Consider the following 24,742-nt stretch of genomic DNA (forward strand, 5'->3'; position numbering starts at 1 on the left):
ATCCATCCCCTGGGCAATGTAGTGGGTTGATTTGGATAAATGCTGACTGGGCTTCTCTGATGGTATCAGACAAAGTGTTTCTTTTCTTTTACTGTATGTACTGTGCTCAGGTGAGTACATGTCTCCGTATCCCATGCAGGTGAATAGCAGTCTCAGTATCATCCAACCAGGGCCTTTGGGAAATGAGTTGAAGTGCCCTCCCACCCCATCACAGACATTTGGGGTAGCAGACCCCAGTTGTTACTGGCTATCGTCCTTGTATGTCTCAGCAGATGTCCAAGGACCCTTGCTGAGTGAAGCACCCTTTGGGAGTTATCCACGAAATGCCCTCATTGCCATGCCTGGGGAGTGCAGCCTGCTCCTCTTCTCCATAGCAACTCTCCTGAAATGCCACTTCTATAGGGTGATTCAACCCACAGCAGAGATCAGCACTCAAAAAACCAAACAAACCCCYTCCGCGTGCTCCAAGCGACCAGTCTCCATGGCGAGGGGAGCCCGGCAAGCATTTCTGCAGGCAAACCCAGCTGGCAGCACACTCTGAATGGCAGCAATCCGCCCCTGATTACAGGCACTCACCTCCTCTTCAAACTAGTCCACTTAAAGCATCTCATGCTCTCATCAGCTCACTCATTAACTATTGACTGATGATATCCTGAATTTGAAATTATACACCTCTTGCTGGAGCGAGCTAATTGAACCTTTCATGCTGGTGACGGGGAAAGTGCCCTGCTTCAGCCCGGATGCTCACCTGCCAGGTCCCAGGAGTTGCTGGTGGCAGTTCAGCACTGCATCACCTCTGCGATGGTGGCAGTCCCAGGGCATTGGTATCCCCTTGTCCACCTTGCCTGGGGAGCAGTGGGGAATGATGCAGAAGGGGCCACTTGTGCAGGGCTGCTCCCTCCTCCTGAATCCCASGTGCTGATCAGACATGATGGGAGCTGAAAACTCAGAGTGTCTTTTGCTGTGGCATTTCTAGGTGAGCAATGCCATGAGGGAGCCTCCCAGTTGACTGGGAATGGTCACACCTACGAGTCTGCTGGTTAAGAAATGTCGCCTCAGGCATTAGGAACAACTTCACTGTACTGATACAAATGGTTTAGAGCTGCTGCAGGATGGTTTTGCACGTGGTGCGTATAGTAGAGGCTATTGAACCCACATGCAGAGCTGTTGTTGTCCAGCAGGCAGGCAGAGCCAAAGGAAGGTACTTGAAAAATCTGTTAATTTGTAAAAGCAGAGCTATTGCATACTGCTGACTGCACCTGTTAGCAACTGAATGGGAAGGAAAAGGGTGGCACAACATCTCGTTGCTACAGATGAGCAGTTTTCAGTCTTCAGTCTCTCCAGAGTTTTGAACATCAGCTCCTGAACAGCTCTAGTGCTGGAGTTCATCTGGGGTGGAATTACTGTGGGTTTTCACACYGCCTACCAAAATGAGGATTTGTTCTGAAAATTGTAATCAAAGGGCCATCAAAGCCACCGGCTATGCAAGGGGTGTGCTCTCACGTTCGGACAGTGGCGCAGGGAAGTGCGACGGGTGCATCCTCCGTGCAGCCCTTGCAGACGCGAGTCACGTTGCTCAGGAGCTCGGAGCCATCCCCACCTCTGTCGCCCACCATGAAGTGCTTTGTGTTCCCGAGAGGTGGCCCTTCCCCTGCGAAGCTAATGGCAGAACCTGGCCCAGCCRCTGGGCTTGTCTCATGTTTGCTCAGCCTCCCTTTGGCAGCAGCTTCTCCGTCGTCTGAATCTCATTTTGCCTGAATTTTCCAGTTGAGAGGTACAAATGATTGCCGTCGAGGTTCGTCTGGGAAGGAAACACCCATAATGACTGACATGGAGGAGTGCGGGTTTTATCTTTGTCAAGACGTCAGTGATGCAAATTACATCTGTAAAAGGAATAAAAGCAAGGAAGAAGCGATCAAAAGCCTGGCTGGAGAGGAAGTCAGCGTGGGGCCGGGAAAGCACGTGAGCCCTCAGAGCGGCCAGGCCAAGTACTTGCTGCCTTTATGCAGGGCCCTTTAAGTGCCCCAAATTAACTTGCCCTCTGCCTTTTGAAGGAGGCACACTTTACAGGGAAACCCAGGTGGAAAGGGCTACGTTTCCTTTCGCACGGCAAGGAGGCTGCGACCGAAGTCGCGTCCGCTCTCGTGCTCCGCTTGGTCCCATCCGGGCAGCTGCGCGGGCAGCGGTGGCCTGACGCGGGCTCGGCCTCTCCTTCGGCTCCTCGAACGCTGTCTTGTTGTCTCCCTGGGAATTCCTCCTCCCGCCGGAGGACAAAGCTTCGGTCCCCCYTTCCCTCCCTCCCTGCCCTCCCCTGGCCGTTTAGGCGCCTTTGATCTCTTTTGTAAGGTTCTCACACAAGAAAGTTTCCATTTTCTCTTAAAATCCCAGCGCAGTCATTTGAATATTGCTTTGTGCCGGGCTACGAATGAAAGTCTCACGGGGGGGGGGGGTGTTGAAGGGCCGAATGCCTTGCTGGCCGAAACGGGGGGTGTGCGTGTGTGGTGCAAGGGAAGAGCAGACTTCGTTGGAAAGGGGGGAAAAATATCAAAGCGCTTTCTCTCTACCTCCTGTGCAATCCTTTGTGCTTTATTATGTGTTTGGTGTCATAACAAACTGATGGGCTGTGAATGGCCAGATGGTCACCAGTGTTCTCCACTCCACGCTTCATTTCCTCCTGAAAGCTATGCAGAAAAATGAGATCCCATCTCATAAATGAGTGCCCATCTTAGGGACACGTTTCTGAAGGCTCTGGTGACAATGACTGCCTTGTTCGCRGTGCCTGCTGCTGCCAGAACCGGGCTGTGCTTCTTGGTCCAGCAGATCCAGCCACCGCTGCGTTGCCTGCCGTTTCTTCCACCGCCCTCGCTTGCCCAGTGAGCTGTTGCAAGCCTCGGACGCGGGGTTGAATTCGTCAGCGGATGTGTTGTGCTTGCTGTGTTTTTGGCTTGGCTCCATGGGACTTGATTTGCCCTCAAGTTTAGCCATTGCATTCCTGGCCTAAGTCCGTGCTACCAGAACAGCTTCGGAAGCTGCTCTGGGGGCAGGTGCCCCCCACGGAGCAGTCCCCTGCCTGTCCACATGCTCATTTTTCTCCTGATGAAAAGTGGCCATGCAGGGACAAGCAGTTACTCAAGTCTTGTCCATCAAGAAGCTGGAATGAGCTGGGATTCCTAAGCCCTCCAAAGCTTCCTCCCAAGAGTATGTGGGGAGATGCAATGGAAAGACGTCCCACTCCTGAAGAGCTTGAACCTCGCTGGGACAAGCACGTCCTGATACACGCTGCCATCTGATGGGTGATGGACAGCTCCGTGAAACCCCTGGAGTGGTCTCTGCTTGGTTCGCAGGGAGACATGCTCACAGTTCCCACATCTGGTCCTGCCAGTCCCACCAGTTATGCAGTTAAACGTCTGAGCGTCCTTTGTAGGCGACAGAGAGAAGCGGAGCGGGGAGCAGTTCTTCATCTTCAGTCTCCTGTCATCTGCTGCTGTGCCTGACTGGCTCCCCTGACATCCTGCCTCCTCCTTTATGCTCTCCTTGCACGTTCTGGTAGCCTAATTTACGAGGGTTTGTCGTTTCCAGGTTATTCCTCCTTCTGCACCCTGGTGCTCTTGCTGTTGAGAGTTAACGACTGTTTTGTGCTTAAGGGCAAGGGGCAAGTTTTAGTTTGGCACTGATACCTCACACGTCGGTGCTCCCCCTTCCTTAGGGCAGCCCCGGTGAGCTGCCGGACACCCGGGAGAACACCGGCACCTCCTAATTCGGACGGGTTTGGTGTCACATGTGCCACATCACAGACTCGTGCCAACGGCTGTGGCTGGGCAGCRAAGCTGTTGCTGAAGAGATGGAGCCGGTCCAAGTCTCCTGTTACAGCAGCTCCCTAACATCGCAGTATGTTACGTGCAGCAAAACCTATTGAGGTACTCGGTTAACAAATCCGAGCGTTATTGCGTTTTGATACCGATGTCATGCCTTTAAATATTCACCAAACCCACGTGTTCTCCTCCCTGCCGTTACGTGCTGAATAATCAGGCCAGCGGCACCCCCGTGCTTCTCGAGCGAGGGCCGGAGCGCGTCTGCTCCTCCTCGCCAGGTCTGAACGCCAGCGCCGAACGTCTCCTCGCTCGGAGGGGAGCGCGGGAGCGGAGCGGGGCCGCGAGGAGCCCCGGGGGCCGCGGCGCCGGCGGCACCGCTCCGGTCGCTCCCTCTTGGCACGGGCTGACGCGGGCGGGTGCGGAGAGCAAGTGGTTCCAGAAGGGTTGCGCCGGCCGCCGCTTTCCGTGCTTAAAGAGTCTGCTCGTGCCGGAGCAAGCAGCAGGCTGCGGTCTGGGGCGAGGAGCCGAGCGGAGCGGCACGGTGCGTACGGAGGCGGCGGGGAGGAGCCGGGCGCCGGCCGGGCCGCCCCTCGGCACCGCGATCTGCACCCGCGGGCGCTGCGGGCGCAGCTCGCGCGGCCGCTGGCAGGGTGATCGCTCTTGCAAAACCGCGGCAGCACAAAGCGAGGGGCGGGAGGGTGCGGAAAAGTGTTGCAAATCCGGTCTCTAAAGCGCTCTGCTCTCGCTGTACGCCACAAAGGCACCATTCACTGCGGGGAGGACTTCCCCCGCCCCGTACGTCCGTGCGTTCACCTTGCACTGAATTGCTCCTAAATTTTGATTTAATTTATGATTTAATTTGGTGCAGGGGGAAAATGTAGGAGGGAAGAAGAAGGAAAATGCATTGATTGGCACCCATGGGGAGGTTTAGCAGGAGGCTTTGGAAAAATGTGTCCGTTAGGTTGCTGAGATCAGGTTCATTAGTAGACCTGGTCACCAGCAGAAGTGGCCTGGCAATAAACTCTGCCAGCGGACACCCCTTGCCGCTGACAAAAGTCAGGCTGCCATGCTCCGCTTCCCTTGGATTATTAAAAATAAAAGAGGGGGCTCCTGCGAGGAAGACGGGCTCTCCAGTGGGTTGCTGTGTCTTGCTGCTTGCAGGGCTTATAGTCTGTGCGACTTTGCTCTTCCGCGCCGGCYCCTTTCGTTGCTCTTTGGCCTCGTCGCAGTGGTAGCGGTGCCAGTCCCTTGCACGCGTGCAGCTGGGGAGGGGGCTTCAGTGCACCGCACTGCTGCAGCAAACGCTGAGCAGTTTTAGTTTGGGGTTTTTTTTTGGGGGGGGGGGCACAAACCACAAAGCTCTGCTCTTGCGTAGCTGCTCCTGCTCGCTTCATGGGCACCCTTTCTTGCCTGAGGTCGGCACGTTCTGCTGGAGCAGTTCATTCCCTTCTGCCGTCCCCGCRTCTCTCCTGGTGGCAGAGCGCACCTATCCCTCGCTTGGAAAATGCCTGCTCGCCTCGCACTGGATAATCTTGCTTTTGTCGGAAAAATTTAACGCCAGCCATCCATTGCATGATGCTGGTTGGTAAATTCATTGCGGACTGATGCCTCTCGTCTGTTTGCCTTCATCGCGGCTGCCAGAGCTTCCACCTGATTTTAGGTCTCAGCAGCCACGGGGAGTGTATTTATCACTTTACCCTTTGAAGCGTAACTGCTTGTATAAACTCATCTATTTGGCAGTGTCTTTGAGGCCCTGCTCTCCATTGCCTAATATGCCGGTTTTATTCTGATAAACGATTTTAAATCTATTCTCAGCTACTGGAACAGGGAGAAATCACTTTCTGTTTAAAAATATTGCTGTTCAAGGTTAAAACGCTTGGTTATGAGCAGCAGTTACAGGCACAGTGGAGTCTTCTCCCAGGCTCAGCAGGACCTCCAGCACCCATTGAGGGCACAGATGGTTCCCTGATCTGTTGCTGCTCGGAGGGTCTACAGCAAAGCTGATGTTTGCTGGAGGGGAAAAGCACCTGCAGAATTGCTATACACCTTTCTGTGCGTATCTTTTCATTTGCAAGTGGTTTACTCGTGCCATACTGGCCCGTTGGGTCGCTCTCGTGCTTCCATCAACTGTAGGCGAAACGTCAGAACTTCCCAGCCGCAAGTGCGGTAATTGCCACGTGCTCGCKGTAGCCTTCCTTCCTCTTCGTGCTGCCAATGATGTGCTGCTTTTTGCAAGCCAGCCTACCAGCGGGCTCCTTTCTGCCAGGATGACGGCTGTCCTGGGTGCACTGCTACGTGGGGTTATGCAGACTTCCCGTTTTAYGCGTGTGCAAGCAGCCAGAGTTTGATGAGCTGCTAGCCTTTCCCTCCTGCGGGGCAGGGAGCATTTTTAAATAACCTTGTCAGATACAGGGGTTTTTGCAGCAGCAGGGTTACTTTCAGTGGGAGTGGTGAGGGGACTTGGACCCTCTTCCCATCCACCTGAACCCAAGGCTCCCGGTCCCCAGCTCTCCGTACAGCACAGCACGGAGCTGACCTGGTGCCTGCTATGGAGCCGTGAACGCCAGTGCACTGGGCAGCCAAACTGCATTGGTTACAGACAGGCCATCCAAACTGGTTTTCTACAGCCCGTACCCTGCATAGCCCTGTGTCTGGCAGGTGCAGGGGCTTTCATTCCCCGTGCTCCCAGGCAAGCAATGCTTACTGGGGATGAAGCTCTTCATGCTGGGGTAAAGTGGGATCCTCATGACTCTCCTCATCCTTCTCCTTTCTTCCTGCAGCCCCCGCGGAGTTCGTGCAGCATCCGCAGTCCATTTCCCGGCCCGTGGGGACGACTGCCATCTTCACGTGTGTGGCCCAAGGGGAGCCCCCACCGCAGATCACTTGGCTGAAGAACGGGCAGATCCTGGAGACAAGCGACCACATTAAGCTTAAGAATAACAACAGGTAAATCCTTGCGCACAGGCCGTTGGTACTGCAGCGTGGGCTGGAGGATGATCTGAAACTTGCAGCGGGGCTGTCCCGTGGCCCCGGTGTAAATCTGGGCTTAGCCTGCTCAGAAGGCTGGGATGGTCTGCCTGGTGGCCTCTGGAAACGGCTGTCCCTGCAGGCATATTTTGTGTTATTTAGCTATCAACATGAGATCAAAATAGGCAAAGAGTAAGTTAGGTTCGCAGGGGCCTCAGCCTTTGCGTAGCTGGTTGATTTGYTGCAGAAGTATGTGTTCATTTTTGGCCAGTTGGTGAAGGCTGGCGGGGAGCGCTGACCCTTGCCCCTTGGGCGGGCAGGAGCAGGCCATAGTCCTGTCCTTAGGTGCTTAAGGCCGCGTGGCACGAGCAGTGCCTTGAAGAGGGACCGCCACAGAGCTAGCCCGGCGGGCGAGGTGCATTGCTGTCACGTGTCCCTCGGATGGTTTCCCAACTGATGAAGTGCTCCCTCGCCCTGCTTATGGAGGAGGCTAAATTAAAAGCCATTATTCTGAGCTATCTGGATGTCAGTGGGRAAGGGAGTGGGAAGAGACATCGGCTCTCTTTCTGCTCCAGCGAAGGGCAGCTCTGAAGATAGGAGCGTGCAGAAGCAGGTCTTGGGCTCCACACATCAGAGCACCGAGGCACTTGCTCCAGGCCCGCTGGCTTCAGTCTGTGGGTTTGCACTTAAGCACTTTGTGCTTTATTGTACCTGGACGTCAGGATTAAGCTTTGACTGATGATGCTGGAGCCTAATAAAAATCGAGCCTCTGTCCTGACCCTCTTCTGGCTGTTTCTGAAAGGACCCAATGCTGTCCCTGCCGTCGGCGGGGAAGGATGCCGTACCGTGCTCACTCAGCGGCCGAGGAACCTCGCACGAGAAACCCGTGTATTTTGACCTACCTGTGTGTGCAAGTGCAAATACATTTGCTCCTGCTTGAGCAACTGTTTGCGTGGAAGCTGACTTTGACTAAACTTAAGCCTTTTATCTCACTGGGGAAGAGTGTTTTCTCTGAGCGCTAAATAACTGCATTTTCACGGTGAAGTAGGGGGATGTTTGTACTATGGAAATAATACGGTGGGATGCACTTAGTGTGAAAATTACAAGCTGGCAACATAGTTTCTATGGAAATAGCGTGGAACAACATACTGAAAAATAACAGTGCGTGTGCTGTAAATCTAAACTAGCAGTAGAGATTGGTACTCTGTGGTGCGATACAACTGTAACATGTATGAACAAATGAAACGCCGGAAAGCCGCTACCAGCTGTAGGGTCTGGTGCTTCGGCGCAGTCCATCACGGAGTGCTGCGGCAGGTTCTTCCTGGGAGAGCCACGGTTTTGTCTTTCGGTGTTTCGTTGTAATGCGGCTTTTCATTTTCAGGCTTGGAGGTTGTTTTTAAGCTTTGCTATGTGATGGAAGACTATGAGTTGCAATAAAACCTTCACAACTGCTGGAGGTTTTCTTCCAGCTGGAAGTTTTTAGGAAGCTTCGGGGAACTTTGTACGTGCGCGTGCAGCTGCTGCTTGTTCCAGGCTTGCGGTGTTACGGCTCGTTTTGTGGGTTGCTGMGGCATTTCTGCCCTTACAGTGTGAACGGACTAGACAGAAGAAGGGAAATTAGTGCCATCCCCTTTACTGACCAGGAAGCAGAGACATAAGTGACCAAAGACTTTACAAGCAATTGTTAAACCCATGACAACACTCCCATGGCGTTCAGMGCTGCATCTTTCCTGCATGCCTTGCCTGTAAAATCCTTCCTCTTCACTGCTCGAGGAAGGCAAAAGTCATGTCCCCAGCTGCGGTGAGGACTCCAGCCAGATCCCTGTCCCTGGAGCTGCGCTGCGTGTGCATGTTAACTGCAACTGGGCGAGCATCACTRTAATCGTTTTCTTGTGGCAATCGTTTAATGCAATTTAGCTTCAGTCTTTTTCATTGCAAGCTAAGTGATCAGATTACATTGCATCTGTCGCAGGCCGAGGGAGCTCGGCCAGTTACTGGGGCTCAGCTGACACGCGGCATCTTCTTAAGCTGCAGTAACACGATTGTAAATCTGAGCCCTAAGGCCATCATACTTGACAATGTTGAACTTTTGGCTTCCTTTGCAGTAGTTTTGGTCTAGCCTGACTCCCGACTTGAGGAAAGTGGCTGTTCCCARCAATTTCCAAAGCTGTCAGTCTGAGAAATGCCCTTGCTGGTGCAGTGTGGCTAGGCGCACCCTGAAGTGGAGACAACAGATCAACGGCTGGTTTTCTCTGAGCTTTTCCAAGTTGTCCTTTGTTTCATTCTCTTGGGTATGACTAAATGCTGTAACCCACTTTTAGTTGCAGGCCGAATCCGTTTGTGATTATGCCTTGGATTTATCAGTCTATTGTGCTTGGAAAATATTTGTCCATGTAAAGATGGATCTTGACTCTTCTAGCAGTGAAGCCACTAAAGTGTATTGTGAGCTTTTTAATTAGATTACATGGTTTCATAGAAAATTCATTTGAATTAAAAACTCTGCTTCATAGGGCAATGAAGGTCTGAATGTCCCCAAAGGGATTTTTAGAAAAAAGAGTATATCGTCCCAAATCAGGTCGTGTGCTGATTGGTTGCAAAATATATCATTGCAAGCAAACTTGTGAACAACACAGCTAGAAGTGAGGTCCAGACCTGCAGAACACAGCGCCCTCGAGGTGCTGCGCTGCTCCCTCAAGCATTGCACGTGCAACCTCCGCTGGAGACATCGCTCCTGCGGGCAGCAGCGTAGCTGCCCGAAACCACAGCCGCTGGGAAAACGTGTCCGTCCAGTGCTTGCTTGGGCTTCACACCATTGCGGCACCGCGCTGCTGCGAAGGGCCCGTTGGCGCGTGAGTCGCCCCGTGCTGTCTTTCGGACGTGGTACCTGCAAACCCAAAGAGAGCAAACCCCCTGGAGGGGGACCTTCGCTGAGGACGGCAGGGATGGCTGCTTCAGGATCCACGGCGGGCCAGCTGTGGCTGCTCTSCGCGACACGCGATGGCCCCCGAGTCACGCGCCAGGCGATGTCCAGGCTTTTAGCCGAGCAGAATAAGCCTTGCAGGCCRCGTCCGGTAAACACCTCTTCGCTTGGGGTTCTTCAGATGTGGCTTCTAATCACCTAACGTGCCGACGACTTCCGGGCACGCTAACGTTAAAGAGCAGCCTTCTGCTGTGCCCTCTCCGGAGGTGGCTGTTACGTTTTGCAAATGCCAGCTGTGTGGGAACAAAATATCCAATCGATGATTAGCAAAAATCAAAAGCAGTTCTGGGATAGCGGGTAATCGTTAATGAAAAATGTATGAAGGCTCCGGCACAGGGAGTTCATAGGGAGTTGCGGGGTTTTCCGTTAAAAGCTCTGAATAAAAATCGCGGAAGGAGCCGACGATGGAGATGTCTTGCCATGCAACAACCGCTGTGTTGGGGATGGAGTCGGTAGCTGTTGGAGCGGAGCTGCACTGAACCACGCTCTCGGATGGAGAAGTTAGCGGAAAGTGGTGGAGCCTTTTTAACTTCAGTGGAGCCCTGCTCAAATCCGGCAGCCGCGGGCTCTGTCCCGTGCCGCGCCGGTCAGAGACAGCATTTCGCCTGTCTTGTTCCCGGGGTGATTTGGGTTTCTCACAACTGGCGGTACGTCGCTGTGCCGCGTCCAGCGTCGGTAGCGGCACTGGGTCCTGCGGAGCCGCGGCTGGACCGGCTCCTCCAACCTGAGCGGCGTAGGGGGCATTTCCAGCAAACCTCCCCCCCAGCCTGGCCCCCAAGCAGCCGTATCGCTGCRGGGAGAAGGGCTCGTTACTGGCCATGTTAATTGGGAGCTTGTGTGAAATCGGGCTTTTTAGGTTATTACTTCAGAATTTACAAGGAAGCACAAAATAGTACCCAAATTACTGCTCTGGAAGGTTTATTGCTTTTCCTTCTCCGACCCAATCAGGTGCAGGGGGGTAATTTTCAGCCTAGAAGTATATCACACCATGGGTTTTATATTGCTGTAATAGCAAGGAACAAAGGCCAACATCTTCAGAGAAGGCAGGCTCTAAATATTGATTTTCCTAGAAGATTTTATTTACAAAATGGTAATTAAGGGACTTCATTTGTTCCGCTGGAAAAAAGGCTTCGTTAGAACCTGGGCTCAGGTGGCGTTTGCTCTCCTCGGTGACCTTCTCTTATGAACTGTCTCCTTTTTAAATTCTTTGTCGCTGCCTGGCACTTGTTTTAGTGCCCTGTGAATGACTCACGCCAGGGCCTGTGTGTGCCTAAGGCTCATCAGAGAAAATATTCCTCCGTAAACAAACTTCAGGGCAACTTTGCTTTTCTCGCAAGTGTCTTTTTGCTTAATCTTAGTGCAGATACAGAGAGCAGGCTTCAAACAGGGACACCGCCGTGCTTGGGACAGAGCAGCCCTCTCCGTGTTGAAGCAAGCTACCATCATCTGCCACGTGCCGTTGCCACTTGCAGGACGGCGTTTTGCTGCAAAACCTACGTCGGCTGGGTGCAGGGAGACGCAAAGGAGGTTCGTGCATCCTACGTGGATGCAGGCCAGCTCCGTGAGCTGTGAACCCGCGTTCGTGCCAGGATGCGTGTGCCAGCTTCAGCCCAGTGCTGGGAGATGGCAGCTCTCCAGTTTCCGAAGAGCGTGAGTTTGTGTCTGGACCGGGGCTATCTGCGCCCTTGCGCACACCCTGCAAGCTCTTGAGTTCGGAGGGATATGGGACACCGTAAGAAAGGGCGTGCAAGCCTGCAGATTCTTTATGCAATGAGTTTGGACTGCTTTGGTGATTCTGAGGAAGGTACCATACAGCAAATTGTATTTCGGTTCCCAGAAGCATGACAAATAAGTATGAGGAGGACTGGGATGTGAACCAGCTGCTCCTGATTTAAGAATAATTTATGGGTTTGACTTTGTTTGTAAGAGACGTGGGAAGCCTGCGCCATCTCCTAATTGCTTTGGCAGGAGCATCTCCACCCGAGCGCGCAGCGCCSCGCTGCGCAGCGAGGCACCCGTGTGATCCAGGCTTCGCGCAGGGATCCTGTGTCGGGATCACATGCCACGTCCCACGAAAGGCATCCACGGCAGCGCCAGGGCAGCCGGCAGCGTCTCTCCTCGTGGGACTGTGATTATTTTGCTACCAGGCTACCCGTGTGGTTTTTCTCTGTGTGCTGCTCTGCTGAGTGACTCTTCAGGTGCATGGCTGATTCAGGGTTTTAAGTGTTTCTTAGCGCTGTTGCGTACGACAGAATCGATGTGCAGAGAGCTGTTGTCACGTAGGAGCCTTTGAGGCAGGGCTGAGCCCGTCGTGGGGCAGCCTGGGCTCAGCCCCGCCGCGCTGGGCTGCGTCGTTCGCTTTCCGGCACCTGGCCTTCCTGCTGGGAAAAGCTACTGGGATTTTCCATCCAGCAGCTGAGAGCTCTCTCAGGTGTTTGCCTTGCCAGTCTAAGGATGAAACGAGGACCTACATGTTCCTCTACCCCCACTCTCCTAGCTCTCCAGAGAGGGTGCAAACGCGGGCGTTACGGAGCCTGTACGTGCAGCTCAGCATTTCGAGTTGCAGCGGGGCCGCGTTTGAAGTCGCGGCCGCACCTCTTGCAGTAAGTGCGATGCTGGTCGCAGCTTCCCTTCCTGCAGAAAAGGCACGGGCCCGCCGAAGCCCCGTCCGTCCGCCTGGAGCACCGTCCTGCCCCGGGGCCGCGAGGAGGAGCAGCGGGCGCGGGCGGGAGGGCGGCACAGCGCGCCGGAGCCTCTGCTAAATACAAATCGGTCTGGGCAGAAAGGGAGCGTCACTCGGCCCGAGGGAGCCCTGCACGGCGCGTACGGATTTCTGCGGGTGTGGGGACGTGCTTCTGGGGCGGTTTGTGGCGTCCAGGCAAACCCGGGCGAGCCGGGTCCGCGGCTGGGCCGAGCGGGACGGCTGCTCCACGGCCTCCGCCCCCCCCCGCGCCGGGTGCGGTGGAGTCGGCAAAGGGTTCAGGTGCGCGCAGAAGCGCGGCAGAGGCGTCTCCGCTCCCTTCCCGAGACCTGCGGCGCAGGCTGGGTCCGTTCAACCCYGCGTGGGTTTTGAGAGACTGGCCGAGAAGGAGAGAAAACCCACACTTTCACAAAATTAGTGTCTATAGGCTGCTCACCAGCCTCTCAGGTGCTCKGTTTCTGCTCCCTACCAGGATTTATAGGGACAGCAGAAAATCCGGTCATCCTGTTGACCTCGGTGCCTGCACGGCGTTGCGGGTAGCGCAGCCCCGAGGTGGTGGATAGCTGCAGCTCCTCCTGCATGGCACTTCCAGGCTGCAAATCCCCATGAGAACGAACTTCTGGAAGCCTGAGGAGCAGTTTCCAGCTACCTGCTCTCTGCGGGGTGGAGGAGGGAGTTGGCTGKTTCAGTTCCGTCTGACTTGGCTGTGCATGGCAGTGTTACCGGCCGCCCGGGATCTTCCCAGAGGCAGCGGGGTTGCCCAGCACTCTGCCTCGCCCCGGGTCCCCGACAGCCCCATGCTGCGAGAAGGCTCTTGCGCTGGGAGAGCTGGTCATGCAAGAGGTGCCCCCAGCCCTCCCAGGGAGGAGAGGCCTCCAGTGGTCCCAGGGTTGGGCTGCTCCCATCAGCGTGGGGGTCCTTGGGCCGCTTTCAGCCAGCCTTCCCTGTCCCCTGCGTCGTCCCCTCCTCGTGTTTTCAAAGTAAAGCAAAGAAGCTTTGARGCGGTGGAGCCCCAGTGCTCCTCGTCCTTCCTGGGCTGCTTTGTCCGTGCTCGGGAAGCTTGGTGCCGCTGCCGAGTGGCGTGCCAGCCGGGGCTGGCTGCTCCGAGGTGCCCAGATGCACAGCGGCAGCGTGAAAATCATCCCTGCATTGACGGCGCGGGGGAAGCGGTGCTGCTCCTTTCACACGTCTGCGTTGTGCAGAGCTGCAGATACAGCTCTCGGGCCGCATAATCCTGCTTTACACCATCTGGCCTCGCAGAAACCAGCCTTGTTGACACAGTAGAGCCGCACGTTGGGTCTCCCCCCCCCGCCATGCCCCYGGCTCTGGCTTTCTCCTTCCATTTAATCAGATACATTGAGCCTGTGGCTATGAGGGGAGCTTAGGGCCGATTCTCTAAAATCACCGTATCAGCCGAAACCATCACATTTGATATTCCATTTACAATGTTTCCAAGGAAACAATGGCACAGGACATCATAAATAGATGACTGTTAAACATTTGCTCACTCACCATGGCCCCAATAATTTGCAAGACAGAATTATGAATGTTAAATCAACAGCAATAATAAATTTTAATACAAGGCCAATATTTTGCTGCAATTAGAAGCAGCGTTCATTCTGACATACAGGCAGGCAGTGGCAGGTTATTTATCATTTCCACTTTCTATGTACAATTTTTCATTTACATACAGGGCAGCTTTGATTATGACTCTGGAAAAGCTGCAAAATGCCCCTTAGACCTGAAGAGGTGCTTGCAATTTACCCAAGTGCAGCCAAATCTGAATTCCACTGAGAATTCACCCCAGGAGGAGGAAATAATTCACATTTTCCTGGAAACAAGCTATGGATTTGGTTAGATTTGGACCATTTTACAGAAAAACATCAGCCAAAAGGCACATGCAAACTTTGGCACTGGCCAAAGAGGTGWTGCTGAAACCCAGAGACACTGTGGTCTCCTAAATTAGTTCAGGACAAACCAGAAGAGAATGTTTTCTAATTTCCAGTAATTCTGATTTTGTACATTGCAATGATACTAAAACCGTGAAATACCAGGATTGTCTTTGCCCATATTGGAAAGATTTCTAATGAGTCCCCCAGATACCCACTTCATGGCAGTTCTTCCCATTGCTGAACTGATGTAGCTCCTTTTAGGACAAATAGTTTGCCCTATAGCCTATCTGTTCGGCTAGTCCAACGCCTCATTCCTCAATTTGCAGTAAGGAGTCCAAYTGCACTTCCATTTACAGTGCCATCAAAACTGCCACTGTGTTTAGTTGGGTCAGTCTGGGCCCCTCCTAGAAGTTTATTTCTGCAAGTAGCCCCAAGATGCTGGGTTATATACACATCCTAACTGGCCTAAGGGTATTTTGAGCACATTTTATCATAACCTTCCTGAGCTACTACCTCAAGATAGGTAAAAACAAYTCCAGCTTCGACGTTTTGCCTTCCACTTACTTACACTTACTCGATGCTACACGTAGTGCAGTGAGCCCCCAAACCCCAGGGTGATGCCCTGGTTCATTTGCAGGATCTGGTATCTGCTGGGTTGTCATAGATAGAGTCGCTTTATTCCAGGCTTGATTTCTGGGGAACCGTGCAAGCTCTGCAGTGTGCTGAGCTTTCAGTGACGTGTCCCTGTTTGCAAACAAACGTTATTAAGGGAAGCTGTTTTGCATGCTGAATGGCAACATAGGGCTAATGCATTGCACATTTGTTCCTGAGTCGATATTTGCTGGTGTTGTTTTAAAGGTATCGGGCAGCTGCAGTGCCTGCCTTGAGCCTGGGGTTGCCCTGGTTGTGCATGGGTATTGCCAGAGTCATGCAGCTCGAAGGGGGCTTTTAGGCCAGCTCGCTGTGCATCCATGGAGTTTGGTCATCCCYGTGCCCATCAAGGGATGCTCTCGACCAAGGTAGCCAGAGACTGGCTTTATCTTCAGACTGAAAACAGCAGCTGAGCCTGGTGCAGAGGCAGCTGGCAGCAGGCAGGAAGGACCCGTCTGACGGCTGCCATGGGAAAGCAGGCTTTGATGTGCTGCCGTCAGAAATATGCTCAGAGGCTTTTCGGACAAAACCTGTAACCTGCTTGTAAGCTTTGACTTTCAGCTGGCGGTGATCAGGTTTTTGAGAATACAAAGGCAGGCGCTGAGGCTGTAACCCTGCAGGATAAGTCAGCTAATCTGGATGTTACCCTAAGACCACGCTGACGTGCTATAAAACAACAATTACAGCATCGCCAGCGGGATTTGTGGCTGCACTCGTTGGGACTTGGCACAGCAGCCACGTGCATCGCCCGCACGGGCTCGTTGCTGGTAGCTGTGCGATGATCTTCCGTGGGCGGGTTAGTGCTGTGTGCACGGTGAGACCCATTGCAGTGGCCTGGGTGCAGCTGGGAGGGGAGGCATGTCTGTGCAGGGAGAGCTGTGGGCATCCCCAGTGCCTGAGGTGCTTGTCCCGCTTGTGTCCCCACCTAGCACTCTCACCATCTACGGGATCAACCAGGCGGATGAGGCCATCTACCAGTGCATCGCCGAGAACAGCGCCGGCTCCACGCAAGCCAGCGCTCGTCTGACAGTCTTGTGGGCAGATGGTCTGCCTGGTCCTCCGCAGAGCGTCAAGGCTGAGACAGTCTCTGCAACTACCATCCAGGTGTCTTGGAAAGAGCCGCTGCAGAACACCAAGGAGATCATTGGCTACGTGCTGCACATTCGGAAAGCTGCAGGTACGGCACTCTGCCCGCTGCTCTGAGCTTCCTCATCCTTCACGCAGTTCAGCAGCAAGGCCCCCTGGATGAACCAGGTCTTCACCATGGTAGACCGTGCTGCCATTCGTGTTCTCTCTCATCTTTGTGTTTCTGAAAGACAGAGACAAGGCAGTAACGGYGATGTGGATGTCGAAAGGGTGAGGCGAGCCGGGTGGCTGGCTTTCAGCCTTCCTAGGTATGTTACCTGCATTAATGCAAGACACTTTCTGGTTTGGGGCCCAGCTCATGAGAACCTGGCCCTCTTCAGCAGCTGCTGCATCTGGCACCACTCTGYCTCACTCTCCCCCCTCACAGGCAGCTTTTTAGGGGCCGCTGGGCCGTCCTGCAGCACGCTTGTCCACCAAGCCCCGGGCTCGCAGCGCTAACTGCAGCAGCACAGGCTGGGGTTTCTTTTAGGAAGGGAAGGAAGGGGAAGCTGCATGGTCAAGACCTTGCTGCCCACTTAGGTCTCTGGCAAAGCATGCGGAAATGTAAGCAAACTAGTGTCGGGGCAGAGACGTTTCCTTGGTAGGAAACAAAATTACCGCTTACAGCATCCGTTTAATCCTTTACCTCTTGCAAAGCCTAACGCCCGCTGCTCTCCCTTTCTTTGTGCTGCAGATCCTGTGGAGATGGAGTATCAGGAGGCTGTTAGCAAGAGCACGTTCCAGCAGCTAGTGACCGATTTGGAGCCTTCGACCAGCTATAGCTTCTATATAAAGGCTTACACCTCCCGGGGTGCCAGCAAAGCCTCAGAAGTCACAGTGGTGAGCACGCTAGGAGAAGGTAAGGAAGTCTTAACGCTTGAGCCATGAGATGCTTGAACCCCCCTGTGTGTGGCAGCAGCACTGGTCACCCCAGTACCCCTCCTCAGCCCCTTGGCACACGGCCTGTATTGTTGCTGCTTGTTCCTGCTCCTCCTTGTACTCTAGGATACTGTGTAAAACTCACGTGGATCGTTACATGGGGGTCGACTGGCTGTCTTGAACGTGGCATTACCTCTCACGGCTTGTGTTGTAGCAGGGGGCAAGTGCACATCACTCCTCTTGCCCAGCTGATCTTGTGCATTGCAGCTGCTCTGGGCTTTTCCTGAACTGTGGGTGCCTTGCTCAGGAAGCTTCTCAGCAGTCTCCAGCAGCTCTGGTACTCAGTGCTTCTTAACGGATGCCACATTTTCTGAGTCTGAATTTTGTTCTGCTCTGCCCTGGAGAAAGCACACCAGAGCTGAGCTGTCCTGACCTAGAGCCTTGGAGCAGCCTCTATTTCAGTAGGAAGCTGGGGCAGTCTCCAAGGCTTTTCCCTGGCTTGGTCACCCAGATGTGGCCACCAGTTAACTTCCCCAGAAAGAAGCTGGGTGCTTTAATGCAGGACACTTGTGCACAGAYACCAAATAGAAACCACAACCCCTGTGAGAGCCGTCAAGTATCAGCCGGCTGACAGCTGCCATTGCAGGGGTGTTTTCCTGCAGACTCCTATGCCTCTCCAGCACCTCTGGAGCCTTCCTGGCTTATCATCTCACTTGTCTGAAAGTAATTTCTTAGGAACATTGCATCTTTCTCTGGAGCCCTCRGTAATTATGAATTTGGAGCAGAGAGGGCCTTGGAAATGAGGACATGATTTAGGATCAAAAGAAAGAATGGATTGACTTCCAGGTGGGGGATCTSAATCTCATTCCATTTTCTGCTGTTGCAGACATTTATTACAGCATTTAAGTAACAACACCAATAAATCCTTGCCCTGCTGGGTTGTTACCCTTCAAGTTTATTTCTTTGGCACTCGACAGGGAATCAGTCACCCTTTGAGTTTGTTTTTCCTTCCAATTTAGAGGTGGAGGGATTGACTAAGCTAAAATTTGAAACTCCTTGACCCAACGCTCTGAGTACAGCCACAGCAGCTAAAAGCCAGCCATGCTTCATAGAACTTGGYATATTTTGGGTCAAGCTAGACAGGACTTTTTGACATTATTACCTTCAATCACGATAGGAATAGTTAGGTATCTGATAATGGGATCATAAATTTATTGTCTCTTTGAAGTTTCAAGGCATCACTGTCCTTAAAAAAAGGGCTAGTCCTGTGTAACAGAGTTTCAGCAAAAAGCTACGTGTTCTGGAAAAAAAACAGCCCATTTAAAATTACTCAACCCCAGCTAGGGTTTGCCGTGTAGGAGGATAAAAAGAGACTGAAAAGCTCCAGTTCTGACTTGATTTGTAGGCAGGCTGGATGCAGGGGACGGCAGGGCAGCCATGGCCCCGGTTTGCTTTGCTTGGGTCCCTGCTACCCTCCACTCATATACCTGGGAATGGACCCAACCAAACCAAGGTGTTGCTGCTTCAGCGGGATGGCCCCCGTCTTCCCGAAGTGCACCAAAGACCTGTGACTCGTCCAGGGCTGGGAGGGCACGTGGACCTGTGCAGGGAAATGGCATTGGAAAAGGACGGGATTTCCCAGGCACGGGGCGTGCAGGAGCTGTAGTCTCAGCCGGCGTTGATGGAGCCTCCTCAGGGTGGCTCAGAGCGATGTGCATGAGATGTGTGCAAAGGTGTGTGCGCACGGATGTGCGCAAAGCCCCGCTCCACGGGCCCCCGGTTGTCACACCACCGCTGTGTCCTGCCCCACACGGAGGGGACGTGGGGAGCCCTTCTGCCTGCCTCGGACCGCTCGGCTCCGTGGGGCTGGGACAGCACTTGCCCGAGTGGCTGGTGGAGATGTTGGCAGCTGGAAATACTGCTCAGAGAGTGAATTACCATGTTAAAATGCCATTATTATTTGGAGCAGGAATACCATGGAGAAACGTCTGGGATGCTCAGCAATGGGACTGCTTTTGGCTTTGGGAGGTCGGCCTTTCAGTACGGGGTAACATGCCAAGGGAATGGGCTTGGCTGAAGTCTCCGATGCTTTCTAGAAGTAAGATGCTCCTTCCTTTGTGAGCAGTGAGAATTTAGATGAAAGGCAGAAGAAAGGAAGGTGCCAAAGAGCATCTAAGCACGTTAACTTTATCCTCCTTAAGCTTCTCTCGCTAGAAGGGTCTTTCTGTCCTTCGTGGTGTTTGCTCTCCTTTCCCCCCAGCACTGACTGCTTTTCCGTCCGGCACTAATTCTGCGCTTCCCGAGAGCGGGCGCTGGGAGCAGGCTGCGGAGCGGGTGCCTCCGAGGGGGAGCAGCCGGGCGAGCTCCAGAGGGACTCGGAGCTCCCCGTAAAACCCCTTGGCTTTCACGCTCTGGCGATCGTGTGCTCCTCTGCGAGCTCGCGGGCTCGGCTCTGGGCTCCTTTACGCCCTATCACAAATGCGCTGATATTTTAAATCGCAAACTATACCCGCTTCGTTAAGCAGCACACACCCCTGTTCTTGTCTTTTAATGCTTTTTAGGGTTTTCTCCAGGACTTTTTGACATTTCTCTAGGATGAAGACTGTTCCTTTAGTCATCTTCGGCTAAAGACACCTTCAAGAAGAAAGTTGAAATGACCTGGGGAAAATTCCAAACAGCACGGAAGAGGAAAACAAGTATCCCAGCCCTTAGCGTGAGGGAGATGCCTCACTTACGTTAGCTCCGTATTGTGTCTTACATATACTTCTGTGAAGCACATACACTCGTGTGTGTACATRTATCTCTACAYACACACACATATACTGCATTCTGTATACACTTACTTGTGTAATGACATTATAAACAGCACATGCATTCTACAAGTACATACATATAAGCAATATTATACATATATAAATATATATATATACACACTCAAAGTTTGAATAAATACTATATATTGCATACTTCTTTGAAGGAGAGAGATTCTTGTGGTTTTTTTAATTAAATGTAAGGCTCTGCAACCATGAAATAAAGCCGACTCTTCACAAATCAGGATGGCCCACTTTAGTGTTTATTTGTCCATGGGATAATGTGATTTCCCTTCTGTGGTGTTTTCACTCGTGAGCCAAGAAATGATTCTGTAAGCAAGGGTCCAACTTTTTTGAGGGGAGATCCAGACAATTTTTAATTTTGCCCTAAAGGGAATTGGGAGAACTAGGGAAAAAAATGCCATTGGATTTAAAAAAAAAAAAAGGTCTAGTCTTGGGAAGAATGGTACATTCTGGTATAAATTTAGTTTGCTGTGTGTTTTGCACCCAGAAATCGGTAAGCMCAGACTTCCCATTTAGCGACGTGCGCGGCAGAATAAATCCTCGCACGGAGGAGTGCTTCAGGCCTTTTTTTTTCCCCCGTTGCCAGCACGAGGGCAGGACGAGCTCGCTGGTCTCTCCTCCTGGATTCACGCGGAGATGCTCACCGAGGGCACCGGCAGAGCCCCCGCAGCCCGTGGGGGCGTTGCACGGCCCCACCTGCCCGTCCGCAGGCGTTGGCCTTCCTGCTCCGCCGTCTCCGAAGCTCGGGCTTTGCGTGCCTGGGACGGCGCGAGCCGTGGTGCTGTGCGGTTTTGGCGGCGCTGTGAAGTTGCGGGACGTCCCGTCCCGGCCGGGCTTAGACTGACACGACCGCGTTTCATCGGCTTTTCCGCTCAATGGCTGTGCTGACCTCTGTGCAAAAGGCCACTGCCAAGGTTGGGTTCTCAAGGCTTAGCGTTTGCACACCCTTTGGGGAAAACAGGACAAGAAGCTGCACAGGTCCGGTGTGAGCCCAGCAATCCTTATACCCAGGGACTTCTGGGCTTATAGTTGGAATTGGAAAATAGCTCTGCCTCCAGGCCTGCTCTTGGCCAGAGGATGCTGGAGAAGCAGAGCCCGCGGGCCGGGCAGAGGGTTGTGGTGCCTGGCGCTTCGCACCTGCTGAACGGTGCGAAAGGCTCAGGAAGAGATGGGAGCATTTGGCCTTCTGTGGGAATTAGGTGAAAAAAAAAAATCATTGCTGAAAAGTCCTGCTGAGACACAGCTCTGCATTGATGTGAACGGCGAAAGGGATGGGAAGGAGAGACGTTCAGGGGCCGCGTGGCCCGCTGTGACCGCAGCATCGCGTAGGGCTCCACGGAGGGCTTTGTGCAGAACCAGCTCCAGAAAGCCCGTGTGGTTAACTCACGAGAAAACGGGCCCTGGTTTGCAAACCCGCACCTCTCAGCCCAGCGGATGGCACAAGCTGAGGTTAGGCAGCCGCCTGGGGCCCCGGGGAGGACGTGGCAATGACCCCTTGCTGCAGCCCACCCCAAGGACAAGGGCAGGAGGCTTTGGTGTTGGAGGGGCTGCCACTGGCAGTAGCAGAAGGCATCCCAGTGGCCTTTGAACCAGGCCTCGGTTCAGCAGGGACCCAGCTAAACCCCTGTGCGTCCCCGAGGCCAGGTAAGTGCGTGCCTACGGCCAGGCAGTGACCTTGGGCTGCTCAGGCGTTGAGGGCTGTTACTGAAGCTGCTCCGGTTCTCTCCTCATTCCCCTGCCCCGATGCCAGAACCGCAAACCTCCTTCCCAAAGSCGGCAGGGCGAGCCGGCTCCCGCGCGCCCTGCAAGCCAGCGCAGGTACYTAGCGAGCTCGGCTGAGTGGCAGCATGTTTCACCTCCTGCTGCTAAGATGGATGTCTCCGGCTCCATCGCTTCTGGTTGCTTCCTCTCTCAGGGATTAATCGCTCTGGAAGGGYCTCGCTGCCCCAGGGTGAGGGCAAAGGAATGGAATTGGGGAATGCATTTCCCTAGTCGCTGCATTCCTGCGCTGACCTGGTGGGGCTGAGCATCGGATTGCAGCTGGAGGCTGAAGGTAGCCTCGTGCAGCCTCTTCGCTTGCTGAACCGAGCATAGGAAGAACTCAAACTCATGCAATTTACTGATGAAATTCAGAATCCAGGATCTGGTCTAATCTGATTTTCTCAGTCTCATCCAGCATGGTCTTTGGCTCRATGACTGCAGGGGAAGCCTGGTGGGGCTTTCTCACCATGCAGACCGGAGCACATGCATGACCCACTGTCTTTCTCTCTCTGTTTCAGTCCCAGCGATGCCATCCCTCTTCATCAAAGTCATCAACAGCACCACTGTCCAGGCCACCTGGGAGCCTTCCATCAAACTGGGCCAGCACGAAGGCTTCAAACTCTTCTATCGCAAAGTCCACCTCTCGCAGTACACCGGCCCAGTGGTGCTGCCCAGCAACGTAACAGCATACAACATCACCCACCTGGGTAGGTATGGTGACCACCTGATCCCCGTAGCCTCCGTAACCAGGGAAGACCTGCCTAGGGCATGTGGGTGAGCTATTAAAGGGAAGATGTTGCCACTCTTTCCTGGGTTTTTTGGATGCTTTCCCATTTGCAGGTGGCAGAAGTTTGCCTCGTGAGTTATTTGCAGCAGTCCCCCGTGTTTGGTGAGATGTTTCCCCAGTAAGGATGCTCCTGGGGAGAGAAGCCTAATGCTTTAGCCTGAAACACTTTCTTGTGCCTCTTCCCAAACAGATGCGTTGGTGGTGTACGAAGTCAAGCTCCTCGCTTATAACCAGCATGGGGATGGCAATTCAACTGTCCGCTTTGTGTCCTTGAGGGAAACCATGGAAAGGACAGGTGGGGAGTTTTCCATTGGGAATATCTTCGAAACACAGTTACTGCTCCTCCAGCCGTGTTAGAGTAAATACTGATCTGAGGGGCACCTGCCTGCTCGTTCRTTAAATCACTGCGTCTGCTAATGGCAGCCTGGGCAACGGGCCTGGGTCTCCACGGACCTCCTGGTCCTGTGCTCRCTGCAGTTGCCTTCACGGGGCCCGGCTTTGGCTCCGAGCTCCCGCTGGGCTATAGCGGGGAGCCGGCACGTAACGGCCGCCTCTCGCCGTGCCCCWTGGAGCCCAGCAGGGAGGTGAAGTCAGCTCCCAAAGGCTGGCAGAGCAGTCGGAAAGCAGCACCACTGACCCTTCCCCCTCCCCGTTTCGTCTGCCAGTGCTGAATCCCCCGTGCGACTGCGTGAAGGACGAGCAGAACAACAAGACCTCCACGACGGGTATCATCATCGGCATCCACATCGGCGTCACGTGCATCATATTCTGCGTCCTCTTCCTCATGTTTGGGTACAGAGGAAGGTAGGAGCCGCTGCCGAGGCCGCTCGTGGGGCTGGGGGATGGAGGGGGCGAGCGGCACCGCCTTTGCTCACCCTCGGGCTCTGCCGCTTGGTTTTTCAGGCTGCTGATGTGTAAAAACGTGCAGGAGCAGCTGTCAACCCCGCAGGTCCCCCGGAGCCAGAGGAGCGCCGCGGGGCTCGTTCTCAACGGGGCCGCTCGCAGGGACCGCGACGACCGCGCCTTGAGCGGAAAGCAGCTGGATCTGAACGAGCTGGAGAGGTTATTCCCAGCGCTGCCTTCCCGGGAGCAGCAGGGTAAAGACGTAACGGTAAGGGGCGGAGGCGCGGGAACGGCCGACGCGACCGGGCGCGTCGGCGAGCGACCTGCATACGTCTCGGTGTTTTTCCCTCTTGCCAGGCGGCTCCAGAGCTGCCCGCCCGCCACGACGAGACCCAGCTATCCGCGCTGCCGCTGGACGACTTCAGCGTTATCGAGGAGGAGGCGCCGGCGCGGAGCCCGGGGCCCGCGGCCGCCCGCCACGGTCCCGCCAACGAGGGATAAACTGCGCCGACTCGAACCCTCTTGTAGGAGTTCCCAGAAACCAAACCCCCGGCTGGTGATATCTTTACAATCTCAGGTCAATTTAAGATTTCTACGGTCTGATTGTTATTTTTTTGTTTTGCTTTATTTTTATATATATATATAAATATACATACATATATATATATATATAYACAYACATATACACACACACAGCCTTTTTGAAACTCTGTGAAGTTGATCTCTCTGACCGGCCTCGGGCCTCTGTGTGTGCTTCTTTCGATGGCTGCGTTCTCGAGCCTGGTCAGGATGGGTCAGAGCCTCCTTGGATGAGTTTGGAGTTTGGCAAACTCTCCCGTCTCCGGCAGGTTGGGAATATGGTGAGCCTCGTTCTCTTGGCATCACGGACTTCTTCCTGAATAGCAGCTTTAGGACTACTTTTTGGATCTATTTTTTATTTCAAGAAGACTGGATGAGGAGAAATCCTTCTAACTTGACTCCAAAAATTGAGGCCTGGGAAGGCTGTTGCTCCATGGATTTGTGTGGTTTTTTGTTTTTTGTTTTTTTTTTTTGGTACACTTTCTCTATTTCTCAGGATACTTTTTTGCTGATTGACTCTAAATAAGAAGAAAAAAAAAAAAACAGTGTGTGTGTCGAAGGAGGCCTACCTGAGGGCTACTGAAAGACTTGGACGAACAACCCGAGTGAAATCCGAACCTACCTCAACCGGAATGAATGTCTTCTGGGAAGCCGAACTGTCTGCGTCTTCCTTCGTGTTCAGCAGCCAGTAGCGTAGCGCTTGGTCAGTGCAAGCTTGGTCCTACCTCAGCGGTGGCGCTCCGTACCTGCCGCGGCGGCGTTTCTGTCGTCGTTCCAGTGTAAAGCACTTCCAAACCTTGAAAGCAATGGTCTACCTCAAGCGCGACAGAAACTCGGGGGCGCGCGCCGCCGCCTCCCCCTCGCAGCGCGCCCGGCGCGAAGCAGAGCTTTACCCCTAGGCACGCGGCGGAGATTCCTACCGCGGCGTTGG

General features: G+C 53.8%; 1 protein-coding gene across 1 annotated transcript in view; it reads left to right on the plus strand.

Moving 5' to 3' along the window:
* IGDCC3 (immunoglobulin superfamily DCC subclass member 3) overlaps positions 1-24,736 on the plus strand; it is an 80,824-nt gene extending 56,088 nt beyond the window's left edge. Inside the window, exons 8-15 of the mRNA XM_085308746.1 lie at positions 6,593-6,758; positions 15,933-16,180; positions 16,823-16,987; positions 22,121-22,309; positions 22,580-22,684; positions 23,055-23,193; positions 23,293-23,500; positions 23,590-24,736. Coding sequence (XP_085164872.1) covers positions 6,593-6,758; positions 15,933-16,180; positions 16,823-16,987; positions 22,121-22,309; positions 22,580-22,684; positions 23,055-23,193; positions 23,293-23,500; positions 23,590-23,733 — 1,364 coding nt within the window. The 3' untranslated portion in view covers positions 23,734-24,736. The remainder of the gene's footprint in view (positions 1-6,592; positions 6,759-15,932; positions 16,181-16,822; positions 16,988-22,120; positions 22,310-22,579; positions 22,685-23,054; positions 23,194-23,292; positions 23,501-23,589) is intronic.
* Positions 24,737-24,742: the final 6 nt, after the last annotated feature.

The sequence above is a fragment of the Rhea americana genome, unplaced genomic scaffold, assembly GCF_003343005.1.
Source record: "Rhea americana isolate MKP2758 unplaced genomic scaffold, rheAme1 scaffold_28, whole genome shotgun sequence".
Classification (NCBI taxonomy): domain Eukaryota; kingdom Metazoa; phylum Chordata; class Aves; order Rheiformes; family Rheidae; genus Rhea; species Rhea americana.